At 37.1% G+C, this 22,220-nt stretch overlaps 1 protein-coding gene across 7 annotated transcripts in view; it reads right to left on the bottom strand.

Moving 5' to 3' along the window:
- Window positions 1-22,220, bottom strand: part of CFAP20DC (CFAP20 domain containing) — a 228,669-nt gene that overhangs the window by 63,160 nt on the left and 143,289 nt on the right. For 3 of the 7 annotated variants that reach the window (XM_053930177.1, XM_045192383.2, XM_053930178.1), the window contains 5 exons: window positions 22,046-22,208; window positions 20,535-20,651; window positions 19,270-19,389; window positions 16,545-16,864; window positions 7,613-7,969 (listed from right to left, as the gene is read on the bottom strand). In XM_053930177.1, coding sequence (XP_053786152.1) covers window positions 7,613-7,969; window positions 16,545-16,864; window positions 19,270-19,389; window positions 20,535-20,651; window positions 22,046-22,208 — 1,077 coding nt within the window. Of the gene's footprint in view, window positions 1-5,159; window positions 5,419-6,047; window positions 6,106-7,612; window positions 7,970-16,544; window positions 16,865-18,908; window positions 18,975-19,269; window positions 19,390-19,521; window positions 19,596-20,534; window positions 20,652-22,045; window positions 22,209-22,220 lie in introns of those variants that run through there. The other 4 variants (XM_045192384.3, XM_045192385.2, XM_024556710.3 and 1 more) reach the window with 4 other exon arrangements.

The raw sequence follows: 22,220 nt of genomic DNA, 5'->3' as shown, positions 1-22,220 counted from the left end.
ACTCAAAAGTTATATGTGAATCATTTTACATTTTTTTCATATAAAGAGTTGTATATTTTTTTCCTAAAGAGAGTATCTCAATTAATAATTGGTAGCTTATTTTTTCTTTCTTTATAAAAATAACCATTCTTCAATAAGTTTAAACTTTTTTTCTGGAGCCACAAAGCCTATTATATACATCTTTTTTATTTGTTGGTCTGTTTAAAGATGCACATAATGACATTTGTAGGTTTAAAATGATTCATTCAAAATTGTTTGAGTGCAATTATACATGTGGAAAATTTTAATTACCAGCTATCTACATGGTTACAATATTATCCAGAGGGCTGTACTTCTTTCTTAATTAAAAATATCTGAACTCTATTAAAATATGAATAAAACATTGCAAGGAAGAAGTTTACCAAGCAGTTAGCAAATCAATTTCAGTAAACATTCCTAAAGAATAACTAGTACCCTTCCATTCCATATCCGGGGACTAGAAAGACAGTGGTCCTGTACCTTTTCTTTTTTTTTGTAAGAGCCTTGAGTTTTCCTTTGTCATAAAATTGCTTCATGTTTACACTTGCGAGAGCTCAAATTTTCAGTGGGCTGTCCACTTATAATTCCTGACTGCGGTACCTTTGTGGCTAAGTGGATGGCTCGGGTCTGCCCTCAGCGATCTGCAACCCAGGCAGTGACATAACCACCCATTCACTTGGTTGCTGAAGTTCCCAACTTAATGTCCTCCTCAATTCGTCCTGTTTCCTCTTCCCTATATCCCGCCAGTCCTACCTCTCAAATATGACAGCACTGTGCCACTTCTCTTCACCTCCACTCTGCACTACCAGTGATGCCTCAACTGCTTTCCCTGCTTCTGTTCCTGCCCTGTTGCACCCTTCTTGACACAGCTGGGAAAGTTTTTGAGTGTAAATGTCATTGTTTGCTTAAAACCTTTCAAAGACTTGGAGTAAAGGCTACCCTCCTCACCATGGCCTTCTTGACCTTTTGTGTTCTGGGCTCTGTTTACCTCTCTGACCTCATCCTCTTCTACTTTCCATAGCCCATATGTTCCAGCTAAGTTATTCTTCAAAAATGCCCTTGTCAGGAGCTTTCTAACTACTGTTCCTGATGTCTAAAGCACTGTTGCCAGGTTCTTTGCATAGCTGGCTTCTTTTTAAAATTTACATCTCAACTCAAATATTACCTACTCAGTTAGATAATACCTAAAGTACACCATTCTGCCCAACACTACCACTCTATTACAATACCCTGTTTTTTTCTTCTCACACCTTTATTATAGTTTACAGTCATTTTATGTACTTGGTGTTACTGTCTGCAACTCCCAACAGATATAGACCCCTGAGGAGAGGGGCCTTCTCTGTCTTGGTCAGTGTAGTATCTCTAGTACCTGGGAGAGTGTCTGGTCTGATAGGTGTTACAGAAGAGGAAATTCTCTTACTTAGCTCAGAAGTAGAACTAGAATAGCTGCATCCCATCAGTTGGAGGTCCTTTATTTTGGAGACCCAGCTTAGGTGGCAGAAACCACCATCAGGTGTCAGTGCTCTGAATATATGGAGTACAGTGCTAGCCAGCCAGCCAAGGTAATTTCACACCTGCACTCACATTAATATCAGATGGACTTCTAGTCCCATGATAACTCTCAAATTTTTCTTCTTGCATCAGTACATTTCCTATGAGTCGTACCAGTAGAATCCTTGTAGATCTGACTGAGCCATTATGTCTATGTTAGAATTCACTACTGGGGCCACACTAGTCCAAGTATTAAGTTTTAAATATCTTGAAAGATAGAAAAGTTTTGAGTCAAATTAAATCTATTTGTGGAGGCAATTGGTAAGAAAAAGAAATAAAAGGTCCAGACTGGAAAAAAAGTAGAACTATATTTGCAATGACATGATCTTATACATAGAAAATCTTAAGGGATTCACAAAAACGTGATTAGAACTAATGCCCAGCAAGGTTGCAAGATACAAAATCAATAGAAGAATCAATTGTATTACTACAACTAGCAATGAACAAGTCAAAAATGAAATTAAGAAAACAATTCCATTCACCATAGCATCAAAAAAATACTTAAGAATAAAATTAATAAAGAAGTGCAAAGACTTGAACACTGAAAATTATGAAACATTGCCAAAAGAAATTAAAGACACAAATAAATAGAAAGACATCCCATGAATTGGAAGGCTTACTATAATTAAGATGGCATTATTCCCCAAATTCCAGTTGCCTTGTTTTTCTTTTTTGCAGAAATTGACAAGCTAGTCCTCAAATTCATTTGAAAATAGAAGGGACCCGGCATAGGAAAATCAGTGAAGATAAGGACAAATAAGGCTGGAGGACTCATACATCCTGATTTCAAAGCCTACTACAAGATTGTAGTAATCAAGACAGTGGGATACTGCATGAGGATAGACATATAGATCAATAGAATAGAGTTGAGAGGTCAAAAATAAAGTCTGACATGTATAGTCAACTGATTTTCAAAATGGGTGGCAAGACAATTCAATAGAAAAAAAAAAAAGAACAGTCTTTCAACCAATGGTGTCGGCACAAGTGGATATCCACATGCAAAAAAATGTAGTTGAGCTTCCGGCCAAGATGGAGGAGTAGGTAGACACACTGCACCTCCTCGCACAACCAAAAGAAGGACGATGACAATTTAAAAACAAAAACCAACCAGAACTGACAGAAAATTGAACTATATGGAAGTCTGACAACCAAGGAGATAAAGAAGAAACATTCATCCACACCAGTAGGAGGGGCGGACATGGGCAGCTGGGGTGGAGAGGACTTGCGGCAAGGCGGCGGCTGGCGGACCCAGTGAGGTGGCAGATTGTGGAGTGGGGCAAGCCAGGCTGCAGCTAGCAGATCCCACAAGGTAGTGGGGGGCAGACCCTGTGGCCCCACATTTGAGCATAGATAAACTGGGAGGAACAGTGGGGGAGCGAAGCAGACCTCGCAACCCAGGGCTCCAGGGTGGGGAAATAGAGCCTCAAACCTCTGATTGAAAACACCTGTGGGGGTTGAGGTGGCAGCAGGGGAAATTCCCAGCCTCACAGGAGAGTTCGTGGGAGAGATCCACAGGGTCCTAGAGCATGCACAAGCCCACTCATTCAGGAATCAGCACCAGAGGGGCCCAGTTTGATTGTGGGTAGCGGAGGGAGTGACTGAAATCCAGCAGAGAGTGGAGCAAGCACCATTGCTCCCTCTTGGCCCCTCCCCTACGTACAGTGTCACAGTGCAGCGACCAGCATTACCCGGCCCCGGGGAACACCTAAGGCTCCGCCCCTTTATGCAACAGGCATGCCAAGATGAAAAAAATGGCCCAAATGAAAGAACACATCAAACCTCCAGAAAAAAATACAACTAAGCAATGGAGAGATAGCCAACCTATCAGATGCACAGTTCAAAACACTGGTAATCAGGAAGCTCACAGAATTGGCTGAATTTGGTTGCAAATTAGCTGAAAAGAATGAAGGCTATGCTAAGAGAAACAAAGGAAAATGTACAGGGAACCAATAGTGTTGGGAAGGAAACTGGGACTCAAATCAACGGTGTGGACCAGAAGGAAGAAAGAAACATCCAACCAGAAAAGAATGAAGAAATGAGAATTCAAAAAAATGAGGAGAGGCTTAGGAACCTCCAGGACATCTTGAAACGTTCCAACATCCAAATTATAGGGGTACCAGAAGGAGAAGAGGAAGAGCAAAAAATTGAAAACTTACTTGAACAAATAATGAAGGAGAACTTCCCTAATCTGGCAAAGGAAATAGACTTCCAGGAAGTCCAGGAAGCTCAGAGAGTCCCAAGGAAGTTGGACCCAAGGAGGAACACACCAAGGCACATCATAATTACATTTGCCAAGATTAAAGAGAAGGAGAGAATCTTAGAAGCAGCATGAGAAAAGGACACAGTTACCTCCAAAGGAGTTCCCATAAGACTATCAGCTGATTTCTCAAAAGAGACCTTACAGGTAAGAAGGGGCTGGCAAGAAGTATTCCAAGCCATGAAAGGCAAGGACCTACATCCAAGATTACTCTATCCAGCAAAGCTATCATTTAGAATGGAAGGGCAGATAAAGTGCTTCTCAGATAAGGTCAAGTTAAAGGAGTTCATCATCACCAAGCCCTTATTATATGAAATGTTAAAGGGACTTATCTAGGAAGAAGAAGGAGATAAAAAATATGAACGGTAAAATGACAACAAACTGAAACTATCAACAACTGAATCTAAAACAAAGCAAATATGTAGAACAGGAACAGAATCACAGAAATGGAGATCACATGGAGGGTTATCATCGGGGAATGGGGGAAAAGGTACAGAGAATAAGTAGCATAAATAGTAGGTAGAAAATAGACAGGGGGAGGGTAAGAATAGTATAGGAAATGTAGAAGCCAAGAAGTTATATGTATGACTGATGGACATGAACTAAGGTGGGGAATGTGGGTGGGAGGGGGTGTGCAGGGCAGAGGAGAATGAAGGGGGAAAATGGGACAACTGTAATAGCATAATCAATAAAATATATTTAAAAAAAGAAATGAAAAGACAACTTACAGAATAAAAGAAAATATTCATATGTCACATAACTGACAAGAATTGTGTATCCCAACTCTTATAACTGAACGATAAAGACAAATCCAACTTAAAAATAGGCAAAGGATTTGAATAAGCATTTCTCCAAAGGACGTATATAAATGGCTAATGGGCACATGAAAAGATGTTCAACATCTTTAGCCATCAGGGAAATGCAAACCACACCCACAGTGAGATACCATACCGTAGGATGGCTTACATAAAAAGGAGACAATAGCTATTGCCTAGGATATGGACAAATTGGACCCCCCGGCCCCACTGCTGGTGGAAATGGAAAATGGCACAGCCATTTTGAAAATTTGGCAGTTTCTCAAATGTTAAATGTCAAGTTCCAAATGAACCAGTGATTCTACTCCTAGGTATGCACTGAGAGTACTAAACATACGTCCCCACAAAACCCTGCACGTGCATGTCCACGGCAGCACTGTTCATAACAGCTCTAAAGTGGAAACAAGCAACGTCTATCAACTGATAAATGAACAGGCAAGTGTGGCATCTGCATGTAATAGATTACCATTCAGGCATAAAAAGGAATAAGCTGCTATAACATGGATAAACCATGAAAGCATTATGCTAATCGAAAAAGTCAGACACAAAGGTCACATATTGTATGATTCCATTTATATGAAATGTTGAAAATAGGCAAATTGATAGACACAAAAAATGTATTGGTGTTTTCCAGGAGTTTAGGGGGAGAGGAGGAATGGGGAGTGATTGTTAATGGGCATGAAGCTTCTTTCAGGGTGATGATTCCTTTGTGGAGTTAGTATGCACACAACACTCTTCGGAGTAAACTTGTTTCCACAGATTCTTGCCTGCGAACATCTAGTGGGGAGAATGTCGATTATTAGAACCCTTCTCACCATGACTGTGAATTTCTTTTTAAAATTGTGTCTCCGGAAGAATCCTCCATTTTCATTGTAAATTCACTTTGAGATGGGGTAGGCTGTCTATGCCTTCAATAATTTTATATCCTATTAAACTGGGATGATCACATTCATGGATTGTAGCGATCATGTGGGTTGTTACAGTCAAATTTTATTAGTCTGAGTTTTGACACTGATGTCAAACCTCTCTGCACGGATGTGAAGCAATGCTTTAGTGCCTCTATCCCCTCGTCAAAGACAAAGCTCCTCTCCCTTTCCTCTGTCTGAAGTCATTGCTCTGGCAGTCTCCTTAGCTGTAAAATGGACTAGTAACAGCTCAGAGGGCTGCTGTGCAGACCGGGCCCAGGTCAGGCTTGTGCTGTGAAGTCTGAAGTGTGCAGCTGTAAGAAGTGTCTCCTGAAGTAATGGAGATGTTTTCTGGAAACTGTCTTATCCTAAAAGCTTCTTAAATGAAGAGAATGGGTGAGGGAGAAGTCCCCTGCTCTCTCCTTTGCGCCTTTCACCACTTGCAGGTGTTGCAGGGGGCACTGTTCTTCCAGGAAGTGGGCTTAGCTGAGTGGCCAGGTACTTTAAGACCATTCGTGCCTGAAGCTCATAAGCTGATTTTGATGTTCTGGGTTTATTTCTACAGGGAGATTAAAGAAAAAAAGAGAATAAACAATCTTTGGATATAGAAGATGACAAATTCTACCTAATGGAAGGTGGTGACAAAGAAATTAGGGTGAAAATGGAGTGGAATGCTTCTCCCTGACTGGCTTTGGTTCTGTTTTTGGCAGCCTGGCATTGTAGACTAAATCTATACATCTATAAGGTTAGTTTATTAGTTGTATTCCAATTATTATTAAAAATGACAGGCGGAACATTTGTTTTAGAAATATTTTCAAAAATAATATTTAAAATAAAATATTTAAAAATATTATTGACCACTTTTATCTTTGATCACCATAAGACAAATCCATTTTCATTAGGTGAAGTGATCTACTATTTTCTTACATGCACACACATACGCACACAAGCACGAGAAACCAAAAGAGGAAAACACATTTATCTTTGGATGTCTCTTAAAGAGATACCATTATCACTCAGCACATGCTTGTGCAGAAAGGTATGGTGGACACAGCAGTAGTTCTGGATGCAGAAAATCTAGGTTCAAGTTTTGACTCCCAAACTAACTGTTGTCCTTGAACAAACTGCGTAAGTGTCCAGAACCGCAGTTTCCTCCTCTGAACGATGGGGATGCTGACAGTCTCTGCCTCTCGGAGTTACTGTGAGGATTAAGTGAAATACTTCACGGAAGAAGGCTTGGTACAAGGACTTGCATGTGGTAAATATTAAATAAATATTAGCTATTTCTATTTTGTTGCTGATGATGTACATGTTTATTACCTTTCTAGGTAACAATCCACGCTGACTTGCTTAGAACATAATTGAATCAAAGCCTTACATTGTGACACATACAGAATATACTTAGGACATGACAAATAAAGACAATCTTTAACATTTAACAAATGGAATGTAAGTATTATTTGTCCTGCATAGCCTCTGGTTTCTAAGTGCAGCTGTAGGGGAACTGAAGGAAGAAGAGTACTAACACAGGAAGAAAAAAATCAGTCTGATGGACGTGAATACAGCCACCAAACTAGCCTAGGGATTTATTCAATGACTCTGCTTTACTGTTAACCTTCACTCATATCGTTTATTACTTGGGGAACTGCTGCAAAGAGACCACAAGTGAATAGAATAATGATGTTTTTATGGCTCCTAATGTAGATTGTTATTGAAAATCTGTCAATTTTACTGGCAAGCCTTTGGCTCAGAAATAAGATCTTCATTTATAATTTGCAAACAGTGATAACTAAAATAATGAGAAGTAACTGGGAAATAAAACATAACTATTATGATAATTATCTTTCTCATTAAAAACATGAGGCATTCTATTATTGTTCGGATGTGCAATACTCTTTAACAGCTGCTGTTACTGAGCTAAAACATATCTGAATAGAAAAGAAAATACTTTACTGATCACCCAAAGGATGAAAAATAGATCCTGCTGAAAATGTGCGCAGAGTGGAACTGAACAGGACACAGCAGGATGCACTGTGTGCATCGCAAACCACAGTAAAACCACTTACCGATGCTTCAGGAATGGGCTTCAACTTCTCTGAGACTTCCTTTGTGGGGCTTTTGTTTACTGAAGCTGGCGCTTGATGGGTCGGTGGGTCCTTTGTTTTGATAATGGATTCTGGAGTTTTCTGAGAGGGCTCACTCCTTCTTCCAGGGGGAGAAAGCCATGCTCCAGGCACCAAACTTGTTTGAAAGGTGTTTATATCTATGTGCTTCGCCAAGGGATTCTGGCTTTCTGACACTCCTGCTTCTGTGTAGGCACTTTCTAGACATCCTTTACTTGTCCGCCTTGCAGCCTTCCCCAGCGTGGTCTCTAAGGTGAACTGAGTTATTGGACCAGGAGAACCCTGGACGCAGTGGTTATCCTACAAAGGGGAACAAAGTGAAAATCATTTTGAGACAAAATGTGTGGTAAGTTACTGAGTACAGTTCTTAATAAGTTCATATATTCTATGAATAAACCAAAATTTATACATTTATTTTATTGTATAATAAAATATGTGAGTTCCCAGACAATAAAAAGCTAAAGGAGTTTATAACCACCAAACCAGTATTACATGAAATGTCAAAGGGTCTTCTTTAAGAAGAAGAAAAAAAGACGTATGAATAGAATGTCAATAACTACATGTCCATCAACCATTACTTTAAACGTAAATGGATTAAACGCTTCAGTCAAAAGACACAGAGTGGTTGCCTATAAGAAACTCACTTCAGATCAAAAGATACATACAGACTGGAAGTAAAGGGATGGAGAAAGATATTTCATGAAAATGGAAACAGGAGAAAATAGCTGGGGTAGCAATCCTTACATCAGACAATTAGACTTTAAAACAAAGGCTATAACAAGATACAAAGAAGGACCCAGGAATTCCACTTCTAGGTATTTATTTGAATAAACCCAAAACACTAAATTAAAAAGACACGTGTAACCATATGTTCATTGCAGCATTATTTACAATAGCCAAGATATGGCTAAGTATTGCTCCAGGCACCACAGATGCTGGGAATATAATGGTAGGCTAGAATTTAAACCCAGCCATCCAAGGACTTTTTCCTGAAGGCAGCAAGGAGTTGTAGGGTGATATGAGGCAGAGGGATGCCACAATGGCACAAAATAGAAGGCATGGGGGATGAGTTTGTGTCAATATTGTTTGTGGGATGTCTAGAGTGTTTTATGGAGATAGTAGAAAGGGAAGCCAATTAGGAGACACCAAACTGTAAAAGCCAGAAACACCGAGGAGGCTGTGTTGAGGCAGTGATGGTGATGATGGGGAGGCCAGCTGACTTGCGAGTTCTGTAGGAGGCAGAATATGTTGTATTTTGTGACTCTGGGAAGTTCTCACATGGAATCTGAGGTCCCTAATCCTGTCACGTTCTAATTTTCCCTTCTTGCAGGAAGTATGCGGGATTTAGCAGACAATGGGGCTCTCAGGAAAGGTCCACTCAGGTCTTACAACCTCCCCTAGGAAATAGCTTGCCTATCTGTAGTAAAGAATGTGTGGGTAAAGAAACTGCAGAGTGTCCAAGGATCTTTTATGAATATTTCTCTTGGTACTCATTCTGGGCCTACATTTTCTTTGTCTATGCTGGCTTTATCTTCTGATACCTATATTTCTTTATAAATGATAGAGAAACTAATTTTCCAGAGTCCCAGATAGGGTAAAGAGAAGAAGGTGGTGCGTGGGTGTCAATCCACATAAGAAGGGCAAGAATATTTTTGCACTTCCAACAGCACTGCAGGCACGGGACAACCCTCTCTGCTGCCCCTTCCTGGTGAGCTGTCCTTCACTACCAGTCTGCTGACCCTGAGGGAATTCGTATGGGTGAAGAATGCGGCCTACACGCAAAGAACGGGAGAGTGCCAGAGACCTAAACAATGCCTACTGCCCCAAAGTACCAGAGAACGGAGGGGTGACTCTTGCCACTTTTGTTTCATAAAGGTAAAAAGATATGAGTTTAGTCTTGTTTGGAGAAGGTAAGTGGAGAATATCAGTATCTTCCAAGTCTTAGTTCTGAGAAGGTATGGGTGCAACTCGGATAGATTTGGTTTTAAATTTAGTCTGGCTACTAGACAGTGTTCTGTCTTCTCCAAACTTAAAAAAAACCTCAAGTTTAATTTCCTATAATTGTTATACACAATTGTCAGGGGGATTTCTGTGACCAAAAGACCCCCAACATATTAATTTCCATAATATTTTCATAATAAAAACATATTGTGGGCTTAAAACATATTGGACTTGAAAATAGGTGGATAAGTGAAAAAGGTATAATTACGACTCTTTGGGCCCAAATCTCTGTACCAATCTGGGATTCCATCTTATATATGACAAAAGCAGAAGTTAAGAGCTTTTGCAATAAACATTAGTTCAAAAAATCTTTACTAAACTCCTGCTACGTGCAAGGGATGTTGTGAGTACTGCATAGGATCCACAGGAAAAAGAACAGGAACACTGCCCTCAAGAGAAATAGACTCTAACAGCAGAGAGAGAGATACCTACAAAGGTAACAATTTCATAAGGTAGAAGGTAGTAAATGTAATTTTAAAAGTTTCAGGTGTACTATTATGAGAATTTTGAGGAATGCATGGAAAACTAGATGTTTGTTACATCATTTAAAAAACACTTTAGGAAGTCTGGTGGGTCAGACTAGAGTTTTTTCTTCCTTCTAGTAGTTTACTCAGATAAAAAATTTCTTTTTGCTTGGCATGAGCAGTGATTATATACACAGAAATATTCATGAGTATGTATACGGACATTCATCTCACACTTTTTCTAATGTGATAGGCTAAGAAGTGGAGATGGACCAGGAAATGGACAGGTTTAGCTGTGTTCCCTGGTGAGCATTATCTCGGTTATATTGTATTTCTGAATGGTATGTTTCCATGCTATTTTAAATACATGGAAAAGTGAAGTAACTAGAGAATGCGGACAGGGTACAAAGGGCTAGTTTACTTTGGCTGCCCCAGAACCACCAAATCGGTTTATCCCAGATTCTGATGGGAGAATTAGGATAAATGAGAAAGGCAAGTTGATATATGAGACTAGTGTCTTGATTTAACTTGGGTCAGCCTCTCCTTTAGAGAGGGAATAAATGGAGAATAAAAAATAGTGTAATGTTGACTGGGAGTGGTGCACTGGCACAAACCTATTCCTCTTATTTAGTAATGCTTTTGCCTTAGTAAAACAGATGGTATAGGTATAGGCAATGTTTATTGATCTTACATATGTAATGCATTTGGGCTCAATATGTTTTGTAGATTAATTTTCTCTATATAACATACATTTGTTATATGCATAAGAAGTTAGCTTACTATGATCTGATTGAAAAACAACCACTTTTCCCCTTTGGTTTATGATTTAGCTGCTGAAAACCTGTACAGCAATTGCGTATCATTTGTCAGAATAGTAAAGAAATTGTCAAGCCATTTTCACATCCCAGTCATCTGTTCATCTGTTTTTCAGAAGAACAAACACAAAATGATTTTGATTTAACTTAATCTATTTTTTTAAAAGTCCCAAATCTCTTGAACTGTTTGTCTTCTGGGATCAGAAGCATTTGTTTGTTAAATATTCAATCACACCCCAGCGCCAGGAACATCAATAGAGTTTGCCTGATTAACTGTAGCGCGGCATATGTACGCTGAGGACGAGAATGATTTCCCCAAGGAGCCAGCGCTTCCTCTGTTGAACTACATTTCTTACAAGGACATGCAGATGGGCATTTGGACAAGTTGTGGATACACAAAATGGATTGCTCTTGCTGAGCTTCAATTTTAAAAGATAATTTTAATGACTCTTGAGGGCCAGCTACTTGGAGCAGATGGGACTTCGGCTTTTTGTCTCACAACTTTAATGTTGAGTGAGTCAGGATAGAACCCTGTTTCAGCCTTTGTAAAAGTGGATGATTGTATTTATTTATATTCCAATTGATGTTTTAATTCAGTCCACCGTGAATAATGTCTTACGTAACATTCTTAAAAGTTCTGTAACAAAACACATCTGCAATATTCCAAACACACTTGGATGGCAGTATTGACTTTGTAATTTAGATCGAGTCAGCAGGGGTTTCTCTTTGTCCAATGTTTTCATGACTAAACGTGTGAACTGACAGCACCTTTTAGTTGGGCTAGCAGACAATAGAGATGATATACGTACATATTTCCAATGACAACCAAAGAGCACAGTTATTTGCATAAATATAGCTAAAGATATTAGTCATAACAGAATGAAAAAATCATCTCTTTAATGATAGCAAGATTGACCATTCAAGTATATCTTAAATGTCCTTACTAAAAATCATCCCCAAGAAGTATATCTACTTCAACCTCTTGATTTAATGGGAAACTATAAAAGTAACACAGTTTTCTCTGGATAGTAGTGTCTTATAATGCATTTTACTTGTTTATAAACAAATAAAATGAAAGGAAGATGTGGCTTTCTAACAAGTAACTAACCTGCCCCACGCCTGATATTAAGAGGCTGGGTGAATTGTTTTTGTGAACATCTTTAACCTGTAGCCAGTGATGCCTCATGCAAAAATCATAGAAGTTACAGGGACTGTATGGGATGGGCAAACATCATCATGTGAATATTTGAGAAAGATGATGATACTTCTTTGACTGTTCAATACAAAAACATATTTTTCTCTAAGTTAAATTTCATGTTCTTTTAACTAATAACACTTTAAAGATTTCTTGTGAAAACTATCCACACCACATATTTGTCTACAAGGTGTCTTTTATTTTTATTATTATTTCTTAAAGGTTTATCTTATCTTTATTTTTAAAGATTTATTTATTTTTAGAGAGTGGGGAGGGTAGAAGAAATAGAGAGAAACATTGATGGTGATAGAAACATCGATCGGTTGCTTCTGCTACATGTTCCAACCAAGGACCGAACCTGCAGCCCAGGCATGTGCCCTGGCTGGGAATTGAACCGGTAACTTTTCCCTTTGTGGGACAATAGCCAACCAGCTGAGCCACACTAGTCAGGGCAAGATGTTTATCTTTTGGCAGAAGCTGTAGAATGCTATTCTCGGCAGACAAGAGTTTTATAGCCTTTATTTGCCTACAACAATGAAGACCCAAGTCATAGCCAAGGGGCCTGAGACTTTTTCAAAGAACAGAGCTTCAAAAGATAACAATGAAGACAGGTAGATGTGAACTGCCCAAAAGAATTATTCACACAGAATAATATTACATTTGCCTGGTAGGTTTAGATAGTATGTTATGTTGTAATTCATAATATAAAGGAATAAAAGTGTCAGGCAATATATTAAAAATAGAGTCCTCCTATATTTTTTCTAACACATACCATATTTTTTGGACTATAAGATGCACCTTTGCCCCAAATTTGGGAGGAGAATGGGGGTGCATCTTATAGTCCGAATGTAGCTTCCCTGGCTTGCTGGGGCGGGGGGGGATATTATGGTATTTATGTTATTAAATATTTTACCACACTTTTTGCTTCTAAAATTTTTTTCCTATTTTCCTCCTCTAAAACCTCGGTATGTCTTATGGTCCGAAAAATTAGGTAAATTGACATTTAAAAGTTTTTAAAGGCTACACAGAAATATAAGCAGCTTCATGTGGACCAGAAATCCTTTCTACTGTGCGTGTGGTTGTGTGTGAGAAAGTAATTCAAAACCATCAGTTAAGTGTGTAGGGGTGAATGGTTTATAGTATAACCCAGAAATACATGCTATCAGGGAAAAAATAAAATGAAATAGCTTAATTACGGCATGCTAAAAAAATACCTTGAAAGCAACAATGCCAGTAAAGCTGAGAGGAAGGACTAAAATGGTGCTTTTAATCTGTTTGTAATTTTGTCCTTTAGGCTTCCGAAAAGTCAGATGGAGAAAGCTTCCTAGCTAATCTGAACACTATAAGTAGTCAGTACACAAAATTCATGTCCAAATGTGGGTAATTTTTGGCTCAAATGTTCCAATTTGGACTGTTATACAAGACAAATTACCTGTCCTTGAAAATATCTGCTTTAGTGATACACAGCCAGAGTTTGGGGGAAAGTGACAGTATTGCTAAATAAGAAATTAAATTAGGGGAGTAATAAAATATTAATATAGAGCTAACTATTTCAAGTTGCAAACCAGATGCATATACTTAGAAGCCACACTGAGAATGAGGGCACAAGGTATGGAGACAATAGCAGTAACGTGCTTGTCTTCTTTCAGACGTTACAAGAGCGTGGATGGCGCTGTCTCAATAGCTGTCCTCAGGTAATTCATCTTCCATGGTAGTCTTGATTGTACAGCTGTCCACAAAATACATTTCCACACTTTGCTTTTCAAATAAGATGTACAGCTTCAAAATTAATTGAGTATCAGTAATATTAGTATATATGACTGCCTAAGGAATAAAACATATAGTACACCAAAGACTAAGACAAGAATGCATACAAAAAATTTTATACTTCTGAGGCTCTCACATTAGTGAGGATCTGAGATGTGAACTAATTATTTTAGCAACTTAAATTACAAAGACAATGTATCACTTTAAGCTTATTTTAATTGGCCTTTACTATCAAATGTGCTTTTCCTCTATCATAATAACACGATTTAATTTTGCCTAATTTATATGCTACTGAATACATCTAACTTCCCTTAAAAAATACTCAATGGTCTTACAGCAAATTAAGTCTTTTAACTACAAATTATAAACTTCAAGCATAACAAGTCATGTAATTATTACTCATTCATCCATTATTATTTATGACATAACATTATGGTTTTTTAAGTATAATTTTGTTACTGTAAGGTTACAACATTCTAAAATAATGCAAGTAGTAGTAAGGTTACCTGAATCAACAAAACTGATTTTTGCCCAAAGACTATATATAAATTATTTTAAATTTGTAATTCAATTTCCCATTGACTTATAAAATTAGTAAATGAGAGAAGTAATCTTACAGGAAAAGAATTTGCCAACAAAACAAAACAAAAACTCCAGACAAACCAATCTGATAAAGAAGAGATCATTACAAATTCTAGAACTTGTTTAAATAGAGCCTGGCATTTTTGTTGGCTATATTTTTGTATTTTCGTTTTTGTCTTGTTATTGCTTCTAACAGCAAACCCCAAAACTTGCTATAGTGTGGCGAGGCTTCTGTCTCTCTCTCTCTCTGGCTGCTAGGGCAGGTGTTAGCAAGGAGATGGTCCCACTGTAGACTCTAGCCACACGCCCCTGGTCATTCTGATGGTCTTGGCACAGGTGTGACCAAATAGCTATGCCAGTCAGAGCTTGGGTGATGCATGATCAATTTATTTTTCAATTTAATGTAGCTGGTAATAAGTACGTGTGTGCATAATAAGCATTGAAGGATGCCAGAAGTAGAGTAGCTAGTAGCAAAAGGAAGTCATAGAAGTAATAATAAATTTAAATATTCAGAACTAATATTCTTCATTTTCCTGTGCAGCTCTGTTGCTTCATCTCAATGCTTATCCTCCCGTGGTGCTATTTAAAGGGCAGTTTCCCCATCACACATCCCTTAAAAAGTTTTCCAGAGAACGACCCTTTCCCACCTGCCATGAAATCCCCACCACCACAGCGATTCTGTTGGGTTAGGAAAGACAGATGGTGCTGTGCACAAGAGAATGGGTCTAGCCCATTAATGAAACGGTATGCATTAACTTATCACATTAGCCAATTGATATCGCAGAAGAATTGACTGCCGGAGTGGGAGCAGTACTAGATGTTGAAGACAAATGTCCATTTTACAGTTTTATAGCCTAAACTTAGTCAAAGTGAAAGGAACAAAGATGTCCACAGCGACATTTAAAATGTGTTATCAAATGTACTATTTTATGCAGAAAGGAGTTTGTAGTAGGTTCATGTTTGGTATAACTAATAGTTTCATCACATGCAGAAGCAAGGGTGTTATAAAAAAAAGGGTCTCCCCATGCACTTTGCTACGGAAACTCATTAAAAGTTGCAAAAAACCATAATTACTGCCTGAACAATCTCACCATATTCTCAACTGGAGCTATGGATTTCACCCACATCCCACTGTCCAAAGGGGGATTCTTGATCAGTTATAATTTTTAAAACAAAATTTTGTAAACATACACAAGTTTTTCTAATTATTTCTATATTTTTTGCATAGAAGGGAGTTGTATAATTTTACTAAACCATAACTTAACTGTAATCTGCTTTTTAAATAACATTTCCTAGAAAATATTCACATCTAACATTTAAGAATAAAGCTAAAAAGATTCAGTTAAATTCATTTCATATGAGGAAGAAAGGTTTATCATCATGTTTACTTATTAAATAAATGTTAAGACCTATATTCAGTTTGGTTTTTAATAAGTTTTTTAAACAAACTTTTAATAAATTTACTAATTTATAAGATACATTTGTATTCTAAATAATTGCAAACAAAAAACCTCCTGCAAGGCAAGTCCCAGAAGTAATCCATGATTCATTATCTAAACTTTAATTGGCACAACTCTTGAAATTCTGGGACCATATGGAAAATAATGAGTCCTAATAGGTCTAAGGTGAAAAGATGTCAGGGAATAAGGAAGCCAGAAAACCATCAATTCAGAATGCTTAGCAACTGTAACACCATTTCCCCAGAGATCAAGAACAATGAGTTCTCAATGTTTTACTGGTTTCGCTAATCATAAAATTAAACCGCATATTATTTCTCATTCTGTGAGACAACGATTAAAATGAAAAGACAGAAAACAAAACAAAAACTGGTTTCTATAATTAAAAATGAGATTGGCTGACTGTTAATAAAAAAAGGCAGCAATTTAGAGTTACCATAACAACCTGAGGCAATTGTTGAGTGACACTGCAATCTGCTGCATTTTTATAAATAGCAGTTGATTTCCCCTCTTTTATTTCAACTAGTTTTACTGTTTCTTGGAGGTAATGGAACCACTGTGCTTTAAAACTATTTCACTCATCAAACAGTGTACCTCTTCACTGCTGTCACTGTTATGAAAGTCATCCTCCACTTGGGTCACACTGGTGTCCTCTTTTAGGTCCAAAATAAATGGGCACCCCTCTGGGGACATATTCTGAGTCCTTCCACGAGGCGCTGATCGTGGTCTTGATGAAAAGGTGAAAATGTCCTTTGGAACAATCGGGGGTTCCTCTGCCGGTTGGTCACGTTCACTTTCCGTGCTGGCTTCCAGCCACAGCTGTGAAGTGCGGCAGGAGTCATCCAGAAGCAGAGACTGTCTGCTGGGTGCCAAATGGGAAATGTGGTCATCGTTTTCGGGAAATATCCATTCATCTGACATTTGGAAAAGATGACAAAAATTAGTAGTGCTTCATAAGTGTTATTTCAGGCAGGTAGTCAGGTTAAAATTTCTTGTTGTTGCAACAAAGATTTATTAAATAATGTAAAAGTCAAGATGGCAATTTATCCACCATCTTGTAATCTGCCAACATTTAAACCACAGATCAGTGCCTACAGCGATGGGCAACTCACCTGCACTTCTCACCATCTGAGTTGAAACACTGGCCAAGCAATTTATGTCTGAAATAATTACCACCTGTCTTGCAGCAAGTTCTTTATAGCACAGCTTCATTAACTTGACATTGCAGAGGGGGGAAAATCTTCCAACTTAAAAAGGGCTGACTTACTAATATCTTTTTTAACTGCAGGAGGACAGAGTACTTAACGAGTTTCTTTAAACAAAGTATCTGGGCATTGTCTAGATTATAAATCATGGAGGGGAGGAAACCATGGGAAGGTTGACAGCTTTTTTGCTCCATTCTGCTGATTAAAACAGGAAAATTCACAGACTAATCTGAGTAGACTCTTCAAGTAATAGTAAATCTATAGAAATATTTGTTAATGTGACTGGTGAATTCTGCCGGTAAAAAAAACCTTTCTGTTTAATTTTAGGAGAGAATGTTTTGATATGAATTTTGTTTTGCACAGCATTATTTGTTTTCTTTCAAAATACTATATACTACCACTGAGTTACATTTTTATCAAAACTTAAAAACATTATAGTCTTATACTCAACATTGAGATAGATTTTATAACTACGATCCAGGCAAATTAGAAATGACAAATCTATATAATGAATATCATTAAAAGCATGCTTACTCTTTTTTAGAATCGCACCAAAAAAGAGTTGAGCATTTTTTCTAACTTGGTCTATTTTTCTTGAAACTTAATTTTGCTGCACTGTGTCAGTGGTGAAAATCTTACTAAAATCTGTGTTCTGCAGAACTAGAATGTGGGCACGGTTATTTTATCCCTGACTCTTGAATCCTATTATATTTTTATCATCACAAGAAAAGTAGCGTAGTGATATTTAAGATTTGCTGATTTGAAACTTTAAAGCCTATACTACAAAAGCACAAGCAACAAATAAGACCTTTAATAAAATTAGCATTGAGAGCACAGATAAAATTATATTCATCACAATTGTATTCATCTGTTTCTTAATCTAAGACTAGCACTATATAACAGAACCTGCCTATAAAAAAAGGACAATAAGTGTACACTTCTTAGAAAAAAATCTATTAGGGATAAGGCTTGCATATATTCAGGGACAGAGTCTAAGTAAATGGCCAAAGGCAGGCTGAATCTACTTCATCTGACCACCTACATGGGGACGTGGCGGGACCTGGTGAAATGTGAAATGAATGTGGTGGGCAGGTGAAATGAACAGAGGCACTGGGCTGTCCTCTTTTGGGCAGCAAACCCCTTTGCAGGGTGCTAAGCACATGGAAGGTGCTTTGTAAACAAAGTAGGTGATTTAATAAAGGTTGAAAAAGATTGCAAAAACCAATGTGTTGCATTATGTTCATGGATATGTAAAAAATAGTGGAGGAAAACATAATAGAATCTTCACTGTGCAATTCAACAACTTTTATGACCTATTGCCAAACATATTAACTGTCAAAAAGTCAAAGTAAAAGGAGTGTTTTTACACCAAATAAACTCTAATTATCTCACTACCACACACTTTTTTGGAATTTGTAGTTTTACCTCCAATATTTCCATATCAATTGTAATGAATAATTTGGTGTGTTTTCTTAGGAAAATATGTAAATTACTGTGTAATCACAATATTGCAGCAAACAAGATAAATGCAAGAATGATCACCTAAACATCTAATTAGTTTTTCTACACAGTCAGATTTATGCTAGAGACACTAATTGCTTAACATTTTAATGAAGGTTTCAACATTGCATAAATAAGACTGACAAACTACAAACAATTATAATTTATTTTCCTTTTTCCCTTGCTCAAAAACAATTTGCAAAAAACCCCCCAAAACCCCACAACAATTTGCCTTTGTAAAAGTACTACACACCTGCTGGGCAAGATACGTTGATAGGCTCAATGCTCTACAATCCAACCATCTCCATTAGAAAGAGGGCTGAAGAATGCAACAATAGATAATCTTAGGAGAGGGTGACAATATCATGGAAAAACTTCAAAATTTGAAACTTTCATTCTGGACAGGACAACCAGTGCATTAAAACTTGAAAATAAAAATACTCTTTCATCCACTAAAGTTTGACATAAAATTGAGGTTAAAAGGAGATTTACAAAAAATGATAGATTTTAGCAAATGACTGCCTCATAAATTTTCAAAATGACAGGGTTTGAAATATTTAACACATTTATAGCTTGTTAATTACTGACAATTATGGCATAATGAAGATGCAAACCTGCTTCAGCAGAAGCCTGGGGCGCTGGGGTGCTGAGGTCCAACGTCTCCGCTTTTTGTTGGGACGCAGTGGTGAGGGTCGCCGCTTTATCTTCATTCCTGTTATTTCCTGAAGAGCTGTCTTTATTAGAATAAATATTTTCCACTATGTTACTCTTTTAGTGTTTACGAAAGTTAATTTTTGAAGGTTGGTATTAATTGGGTATACTTTTCTGTATCAATATTGTAAAGCATGTTAGAGGTGACATTGTAGAGTTTTTCGGTAGAATGTTTTAAGATGAACTCAGCTGCATTTTCGTGGAGGTTCATCATATAATTCCTGGATATCTGCACGGGGACATTTGTTTTACAATATGTAATAAAAGGAATTCTAAAACCCATATAATTTTTAAAGGGTCTTATTAAATTACAATTTTACTGAACTCCAGTCTTAAAGCAAGCTCTTTCCTTCAGCACCTTAAGAAAATGGGCAAGAATGATCACCTAAACATCTGCATCATTACTGCAGAATTAATTTTTCTGTCTACCATTTTATAAAAATCACATTGAATCTAGCAAGCTGAATTATGACATATCCAAGAACCTTACATTTTTTCTTTCTTTTTATTTATTTATTTATTTTAAGAACCCTACATTTTTGAGAAATTATGCTAACAGATATGTACATGATACATTCCGGGCTTGATGGAGGACAGACTAATGCGTGTGTGTACAAATCTACACATACACGCCTCAAATCCATTACTCAAGGAATAACTATCAAAGCCACCTACATTTGTCTAATGCTTTGCTGGTCGCAAAGAGTTGGAGTTTTAACCTACAATATATCGGATAGCAAGGAGTTTAAAGAGGAGATAGCAAATACTAAAACAATCTGTAAAGGGCTCAATGTAAAAAGAACAGACATAAATGAAACATGAAAAATTATGGGTTAAGTTCAATTTTAGTAAAGTCTACAGGCAGAAACTTCCTCCATCAAATATGGGCTATTTTTAAAAAACAGTAATTTAAACTTATTCAGCCTTTGAGAATAGAAGTAGAAAGTCCTTTATTTCTGTGGTACTGTCTATTTAATCCAGAAAATCTCTGTTAGGGCCCTAGAGCAACTGTTTTGCAGAAAATTTGATTTTCATAATCCCTGTAGAACAGACATTTATATTTTAAATGAATCAGTTCATAATCCTTTGAAATTTACAACCTGCAGAGAGAGATTTCATTGCTCTGAATAATAAACAGATATGAGATAGTATTGAATTAGTGCCATACCGCTGGGTGTCTGTGTCCTTTCTCTGCTGGTGCTTTTTAACCTTAATCTTCTCCTGTTATTATTCTTATCTGCTGATGGGTCTTGAGGAGGATGTGGATGAATAATATGCAGATTGGCTGGTACATTTTCGGATGAAAGAACAAAAAGCCAGAACAGAAAGTACTATATGGTTTGAAGTGACTCAGTAAATATAATTATAGCTATAATGAGAATGTTCATGTATCATTTTGACATTATGTAAAGCTGTATCAAAAACTTATTCCTTCACAGGAAATAGATGTTTATTCCCACTCTAATGTTAGGATTTTATCAGGCTTTCAAAATTACTAATACATTTTATACATTAAATATATAACTTATAGAGAGCTACAAGTAATTTAGTTAATGTTAATCACACAACATGCTATATTAAAAATATAAAAAATGAAACTGACAAGCCAATACTGAAAAATTATTGCTTCCTTTAAAAGAGGAAGCATAGTTAAGTATGATGCAATAAGAACTTAGAGGGTAGTTTCCAAAAGAACACTGGAAGACTAGGAAATCTAAAGAATTCTTAAGTGTAATTTAATTCTGTACTAATACTAATACTAATAATATCCATGGCAGCATTTAATATTTACTGAGTGCTTAATTTCTTGGCACAATGTGATGATATGCTTGACTGATTTTTTTCTCATCGAAACCTCACAAAGACTCTTTGAAGCAGCTGTTATCACTACTACTAGCGCCAGTAGTAGTTGTGTAGCCTCAGGTGACAGGTGAGGGAACAGGCTTACAGTGCCTGAGAAATGCGATCAGGGTCTCACAGATAGTGATTGGGCTGCGACTGAATATCTCTGTTATTCATCTCCTTACTCAGGTTTATACTCCCTGGAAGATATAGTTTGTAATAGTGCTCATTAATTTCTAAGTCAAATAAAATGAACCCAAATGCCTGTTTCAACTCTCACAAAAGTCAGACTCGTAAGAGTGAAAAAACTGACAGGAAGTGGGTTCTGATCTCAATTCTTTCCAATAATTACAGATTGCAAAACACTTTACCTCTTTGTTAACCTTGAACTCTCAATCTATAAAATTAGACAAAGTCTTTTCTTCACCAACAGGGGTGTTTTAGTATCAATAAGAGAAGATAAAGAACACTTTACAAATGGAAAAGATTAATTAAAAGATAAAATTAAGTTAAAAAATCTTAAAATGCACATGAAGTTCCCAAAATATAGTGATAAAAAGATGTTATATTATTTCCATACTAGTCTTCACAAAGTAAAAACACAGAGGACTACAGGAATTTGAAATAATAGAATAAATAGAATGATAGATTCCAGAAGATTATAATATATATATAAGAATTCTAAACATATTTTAATATCTATGATACTTTTCATTTTTAAGTGGTATTTGTCTGGACTTAAGGTCTAGTCACGAGTATAACTTCAGATTTATCTTAACAAGGACATTTCTCACTGTTTTCACCAGCTGTCAGTCTTTATGCGTGATTCATTCTTACCATGAAGAGGCACAGTCTGCTTTATTTGGCAAATATTTTCTTTATCTCCTTGTTCCTCGGACTCAGGTATCAGCAAGGGCGACATTTCCACACTACTCACACACTTCTCTGCTGTGGACCGCTGGCACGGTCGGTTATTTTTGGACCCGACAGATCTTATGGTCTATAAAGGCAA

The sequence above is a fragment of the Desmodus rotundus genome, chromosome 8, assembly GCF_022682495.2.
Source record: "Desmodus rotundus isolate HL8 chromosome 8, HLdesRot8A.1, whole genome shotgun sequence".
NCBI lineage: Eukaryota > Metazoa > Chordata > Mammalia > Chiroptera > Phyllostomidae > Desmodus > Desmodus rotundus.
This window is presented reverse-complemented; position numbering and strand designations above follow the sequence as displayed.